Source organism: Trichosurus vulpecula, chromosome 5, assembly GCF_011100635.1.
Source record: "Trichosurus vulpecula isolate mTriVul1 chromosome 5, mTriVul1.pri, whole genome shotgun sequence".
In the NCBI taxonomy this organism is placed as follows: Eukaryota; Metazoa; Chordata; class Mammalia; order Diprotodontia; family Phalangeridae; genus Trichosurus; species Trichosurus vulpecula.
The window spans coordinates 304,109,909-304,116,119 of NC_050577.1; the positions used below are offsets into that span (position 1 = coordinate 304,109,909).

The 6,211-nt window shown below is 66.5% G+C and overlaps 1 protein-coding gene across 1 annotated transcript; it reads left to right on the forward strand.

The window, feature by feature from the left end:
• Window positions 1–1,206: 1,206 nt before the first annotated feature.
• Window positions 1,207–5,735, forward strand: PIM3 (Pim-3 proto-oncogene, serine/threonine kinase). The gene is made up of 6 exons (XM_036758632.1): window positions 1,207–1,346; window positions 1,444–1,553; window positions 1,677–1,727; window positions 2,246–2,609; window positions 3,724–3,900; window positions 4,183–5,735. Exons 1-6 carry the CDS (start codon window positions 1,262–1,264, stop codon window positions 4,365–4,367), a joined length of 972 nt encoding a protein of 323 aa, XP_036614527.1. The 5' UTR covers window positions 1,207–1,261; the 3' UTR covers window positions 4,368–5,735.
• Window positions 5,736–6,211: the final 476 nt, after the last annotated feature.

Genomic DNA, 6,211 nt, shown 5'->3' on the forward strand with positions numbered 1-6,211 from the left:
TTTTCTAAGAGGGCTCCTGGGGGAGGGGGGTCCCCGGTTTCCCGGGGGTCCGTAGCTCTCCTCCCACGCGGCAGACGCGAGGAATTCACTCAGAAAGGGGACTGCCCTTTCCCGGCGCGTCCGGGGGTGGCGCGGGCTGGGGTGCGCCGAGGAATTCCCGCCCGCGTGCCCGGACCCCCCGCCGCCGGGTCTGCCGGCCCCGCCTGGCCTGGGAGCGCGCTCCCGAAGTCGGACTCCCCGCGCCCCGCCCGCCCGGCGGCGCGCCGCTCATGCATATGCAAATAGCTCCGGGCTCCCCGGGCTCCGGCACGGGCTGCCTCCCCACTGCCTGACAGTGGAGAGTTGTTTAAAAACCCGGGGCTTCCCATTGGCCCTCGCGGCTCCACCCTATGCAAATGAGCGAACCTTCGGCGGCCGCTCGCTCGGGCTGCGAGTGCACGCTGGAGCGCGCGAGCGCGAGCGCGCGCGCCCTCCGTCGGTCAGACTGCGCAGAGCGAGAGTGTACCTGCGCGACGCTTACTACAAGAAAGTAGTCCCCGCGTCCTCTCCGCGCCCCTCGGCGCCCCAGCGGCCGCGCAGCCTCCTCCTCCTCTCCTGCGGCTTTCCTTGAGTTCCCCCCATTTGCGGGGTGGTGGGAGGGGAAGGGGCTGGGGCGTGAGCCTGTGCGCGCGCGTGCGTGGGGGAGGGCGGTGTTGCTAAATCGAACAGAAAGGAGAGGTGTTTCCCAGGCCCCCCCCACGTGCCCCCGCCTCCTGCGGGCGCGCGGAGGGATACGCGGCTACAGCGCCCCCCCCCACCAAAATATTGGGAGTTAAGAGGCGGGCGCTGTGTGTAAGCTAGCTCAGAGCGGAGCGCGAGGCTGGGACGGAGCGGAGCAGAACGGAACGGAGCGGAGCCAGCAGCGGGCCAGCCCAGCGAGCCGAGCCGAGCCGCGCAGCCGAGCCGGGCAGCCGAGCGTAGGCAGCAGGCGCCAAGTCCCTGCTCGCCCGCGCGTCTCGGCCGCCGCGCGCCCCCAGCCTCCCGCTGTCCCTCCGGGGCTCGCTCGGACGCCCCCCGGTCCGCAGCTCGGGGCCCTCCGGGGTCGGTCGGGGGACGCGCCGCCGCCGGTCCCCGGCGCGGGCTCGTGGCCGCCCGCGAGCAGTCGGCGGGTCTGCCGCCGCCCGGGCTCCGGGCGTGTCCGGCCGAGCCCCGGCGGCCCCCCGCCCCCCGCACGCTCCGCGCCTCTGCCCCGGGTCCGCGCGCCCCCGGCCCGGCCGCCGACATGCTGCTGTCCAAGTTCGGCTCGCTGGCGCACCTGTGCAGCCCCGGCGCGGTGGATCACCTGCCCGTGAAGATCCTGCAGCCCGGTAAGCGGCGGGCCGGCGCGGGGGGGCGCGGGGGGCGCGGGAGGCGGTGGCCGCGGCCCCGCACCAACGCCCCCTGCCCCGTCTGCTCCTCCCGCAGGGAAAGCCGACAAGGAGCCCTTCGAGAAGCTCTACCAGGTGGGCTCGGTGCTGGGCAGCGGCGGCTTCGGCACCGTCTACGCGGGGAGCCGCCTGGCCGACGGGCTGCCGGTGAGTGCGGGGGCCCCCGGGCGGGCGCGGGGTGGCGGGGCTCCGGGGTGACAGGACCCCGGCTTGGGAGCGGAGCGGGGCTGTCTATGCCCCCCGCGCCCCTAACCGCGGCTCCTCCCGCAGGTCGCCGTGAAGCATGTGGTTAAGGAGAGAGTCACCGAGTGGGGCACGATCGTAAGTGACCGGGCCGGGGTTGGGGGGCTGGGGCGGGGGGTGGGGGTGCCCTGCTCCTGTCCGGCTCCGGCCGGCCCCGCCCCCGCTGCCGCTCTCCCCTCCCCCCGCCGGGGCGGAGGCTCCGGCGCCCGCCCCTCTGTTATTGTTTACATGGGGTGGGGGGGTGAAAGATCGGGCCGGAGTTTGCCCCACCCCCTTCCCTTCCTTCCTCCTAGCTGCCCGAGGTCGGGGCTTTCCCCCAGTTCCCCCCACCGGGGAGGGCGAGTGAGGCTTAGTCACCTTGTCCCTATGCTACGCGGACGAGAAGAAGCTTGGGTAGAAGGGAGGGGCAGAGGGAGAGGAAGGTGGGCATCCTGGGCCGGAGCATTCCTAGAGCCCCTACTGTGTGCCTGGCACCACCCACTGTGTGCCGGGCTCTTTGCGAGCAGCCTCCACCCCGCAGAAGCGGGCTCGTAGCGGGTTCTGGGCACGGGTCCGGCCGCCCCCCGGCTCACCCCGGCCCTGTGCCCCCTCCCCAGGCCGGCGTCATGGTGCCCCTGGAGATCGTGCTGCTCAAGAAGGTGGGCTCCGGCTTCCGCGGGGTCATCCGGCTCCTGGACTGGTACGAGCGGCCGGACGGCTACCTGCTGGTCATGGAGCGGCCAGAGCCGGTCAAGGACCTCTTCGACTTCATCACGGAGAAGGGCGCGCTGGACGAGGACGTGGCCCGGGCCTTCTTCGGCCAGGTCCTGGAGGCCGTGCGCCACTGCTACGCCTGCGGCGTGGTCCACCGCGACATCAAGGACGAGAACCTGCTGGTGGACCTGCGCTCGGGCGAGCTCAAGCTCATCGACTTCGGCTCGGGCGCCCTGCTCAAGGACACGGTCTACACCGACTTCGACGGTGAGCGAGCGGAGCTGCGCTGGGGGTGGGGCTGGGTGTCCGTCTGTCTGACAGCGCCGGGCTTGGGGGGTGCGGGCCGGAGGGAGGCAGGGTGTCTGTCTGTCTGCGACAGCGCCGGCCCCGGCTTGGGGGATCTGGGGAGGAGGGAGGGAGGGAGGGAGATTGGAGCAGTGGGTCCGTCTGTCTGACAGCGCCGGCCCAGGTTTGGGGGGGGGGTCTCAGCCCTCTGCCCCCCTCCCCGGGGACAAGGTCACGCGTGATTCTGGGGGAGGGCTGGCAGCCCCCGAGCTAGCTCTCCACCTGCAGAAGGTGTTCCTGCCGGGGGAGGTCTGTTTATGAAGAACCCTGACGTTTCCCTCCAATGGGGGAGGGGGGCGTAGATTCCTGGCAGGCGGTCCGTGTGCGCACGCGTGAGAGGGAGGGAGGGAGCCAGCCAAGGATGCGGGATGCTGCAGAAAGAAAACCCTGCATTGCAGATTGAAACCCCGGGAATGCCAGGGCTGGCTTTTCCCTGCCCCCACCCCAGCCAGCTCCGTCCGTGGGGGCGGGGGCGGAGGTGGAGGCCCACCCGGAGGGGAGGGGGGAGAGGATCCCCCTCTGGCTGAAGGAGGAGTCTCCTCCTTTCCCCCCCCCACCCCAAAAGAGCCCCGTATCCTCACTTCACATCTGTTTGTTGTGAAACCCGAGTCCCCGCTCATGTGACCTCGTGCATCACAAATTCCAGGTTGAGTGTGGTTTCCAAGGCACCGGCGGGTGGGCCGAGCCAGCAGCTACTTATTAGGCCAGGCCGGAGCCGGGCTGGGGGGGGGGGGGGGGCCTCTCCTCCTCCACTGGCTGCTCGCCCTGCTCAATGAGTTTGGTCTGAAAAACCAAAACAAACCCAGCCCCGCGGGGTCCAGACGCGCCCCGGCTGCCTCCCTCCCTCCGCCTCCCCCCGCTTCTCCTCCCCTTCCTCGCCTCTTTGTGTCTAATTTGGGCCCGGCAGCCTGCCGCAGACGCCACGCGGTGCCGCCGGCCTTGGTGAGCGGTCAGCTGACGGCCCTCCGCTGCCCTTGCCCCATCCCCGGGAGGAGGACGGGCTCTGAGCCGGTGTGTGTGTCCGTGTCCCCCGCAGGCACCAGAGTGTACAGCCCTCCGGAATGGATCCGGTACCACCGCTACCACGGCAGGTCGGCCACGGTGTGGTCCCTGGGGGTTCTCCTGTATGACATGGTTTGCGGGGATATCCCCTTTGAGCAAGACGAGGAGATCCTGCGAGGCCGCCTCTACTTCCGGAGGAGAATTTCCACTGGTGAGTGGCCGTGGCAGAGAGACGGAGCCCCCCTGGGGCCCAGACTGGATCTGTGCTGGGGCGGTGGGATCAGCTTGTTTCTGCTGGGCCTTCCAGGCAGTGGCAGATTTGAGGATGCGGGTGGGAAGGGGCTGCCTGGGGGCTCTCATCCCCCCTGGGAAGTACTTTCTGCGCCTGGGGGCGCCCTCACCGGGGGTAGGGCTGGCTGTGTGGGGGGGTGTCCCAGGAGGGGCTCTGGACGGCTCTTGCTCCCCTTTGACCTTGTCTTCCTTCACCCCTCAGAGTGCCAGCAGCTCATTAAATGGTGTCTGTCCCTGCGGCCATCGGACCGGCCCACCCTGGACCAGATCTTCAACCACCCCTGGATGCTTCGCTCCGACGTGGGGAAATCTGAGGACTGTGACTTAAGGCTCCGCACCATCGACACGGACACATCCAGCACGAGCTCGAGCAACGAGAGCCTTTGAAAGAGGGCGCCAGCGCAGCCCCCTCTGCCCCCGGGGGCAGAGGAGCACACTGACCGGGCAGGGCTAGGACACCCCTCCTCCTCCTGTAGTCGAGTCCCCGCCTGAGGGGCTCAGGGGCCCCCCTGCTGGTGGCCACGATGGGCCAGCATCTCTGAGCCCCAGGCAGGTGGTGGGCACTGGGCCCATCCGCCCCGCCTCTCCTCCGGGAGCAGCGAGCACGCGCGACCTCTAGAATCCCGCGTTCAACTTCTTGGCTCTCATAGAGCTGGGACTGATTCCCTTGCTTCTGAGTGCCTTTCTGATAGCTGCTTTAGTGGGGGGCTGGGGAGGGGTCTCTGAGCTGCGTCTACCCAAAGAATCAGTTCAGTCCAGGGCTCGGCTTGCCTCGCCCGGTCCTCCCTGGCCCTGCCTCCTCACCTCCTGGGGCCTGGCCCCCTTGCCCCACGGCTGACCCCCGGAGGGGTATGTGACCACAAGCCCGCCCCTCCGTTCTTTGCTGCTCCCCCACCTTTCTGGCGGTCTGCACTGAGGCCAGACTGGGCTAGCCGCTTGGTTTCGGAAATCAGGAAGGTCCACCCTGTTTCCTTCGGATCATCTCACCTCTGGGCACAAAGCCCCCTGCCTGACACCCCAACCCGGTCCTGCATTCGTTGGTCTTCTGCCTAAGCCCCGCCTTCTCCACCATCCCTGCCCTTCTGGCCACCCTCAGTCTTAAGTGTGGATGGGCCTGTTTGAGAGGATGCACAGATCAATGCAACTAGCCAGGCCTGACCCGGCCCCAGCCCCCACCCCTGTCTGCGTATTTATGTCCGGAGTCCGCCCCCCCCCCCGTATGATAGCGAGTTTTTTATTTATTGTATGACCATTGAGGACAGCGGCCGGTCCCTGCAGGCCCGGCCTATTTATTGGGCTTAATTTATTGTTGAGAGTTGATTCTGCGTCGAGCTGGCCCCCTCCCCCTTGTGGCGGCAGCTCGGCTGACCCTGAAATCTTGCATTCCTGTCCGCTGTATGTTTTCTTTCTGACTCCCTGTATTTGTTGAAAGATGGAGAATTATTGTACAAAGTCTAATTTAAGGGGAATAGAATGTCTTTCCTAAGTGGGATGGGTGGCGGGCCCTTGGGCGCCACCGCCTGGGCTTTGGTGGCCCGTGCTGGGAAGGGGGGAGGGTCTGTCTCCGTGGGGGGGGGAGGGTGGCAGTCAGCGGCCCCTTTAATTTATTTTACTGACTGTGTTTGTGACCAGGTCGCCCCAAGTGTGACCTGGATTGGGGGGTTTGGTCCTTCACTTGAACAGTGTGAAATGTATGGAGATCATATTTTTTTATACAGGTTATTTCAATTAAATTTTTCTTTTTTTTGTATATAACAAGTGCCTTTGGGATTCTTGCTGCGCCGCGTTGGCTCTAAGCCTTAAGCCCTGACAAGCCTGTTTCTTAATCTGAAGTGGAAATACCAGTGGTACAGCCCACTTGACCAACATCCAGCAGAGTAGAACTCTGCAGACCCTCAAAAGCTGTCTAGAATGGGGAGCTAGGATTAGGCCTCCAAGGCTGGGGGGAGCAAGAGAGGTTAGGGCAGAAGGCCAGAGAGCCCTGAGCTGTCCAGACATTACTCTCCTGCCCTGGGACTGAACCAGGCACCGGGCAGTGGTCTCAGTAACCTGAGCCCCCAGGCTTCCTCTGCACCAGGTCCCCAGAGGAGGGTGGCCCAAGCTCCATTGTCTCTCTCTTTGGGTCTATCCCCTTATTAAGAAGGGGGCAGATGTGTAGCATGGCCATGATCTGGCTGAGGAAGGCGCTGGGACCCCCACCCAAAGTGGGCCATGGTGGGGAGGGTTAAATC

What these genes read in the sequence shown, in the direction of transcription:
- PIM3 (XM_036758632.1), top strand. Translation starts at nt 1,262, where the DNA reads ATGCTGCTGTCCAAGTTCGGCTCGCTGGCGCACCTGTGCAGCCCCGGC. An exon ending in CGTGAAGATCCTGCAGCCCG is followed by an intron (nt 1,347 to 1,443) that starts GTAAGCGGCGGG and finishes CTCCTCCCGCAG; the next exon opens with GGAAAGCCGACAAGGAGCCC. An exon ending in TCACCGAGTGGGGCACGATC is followed by an intron (nt 1,728 to 2,245) that starts GTAAGTGACCGG and finishes CCCCCTCCCCAG; the next exon opens with GCCGGCGTCATGGTGCCCCT.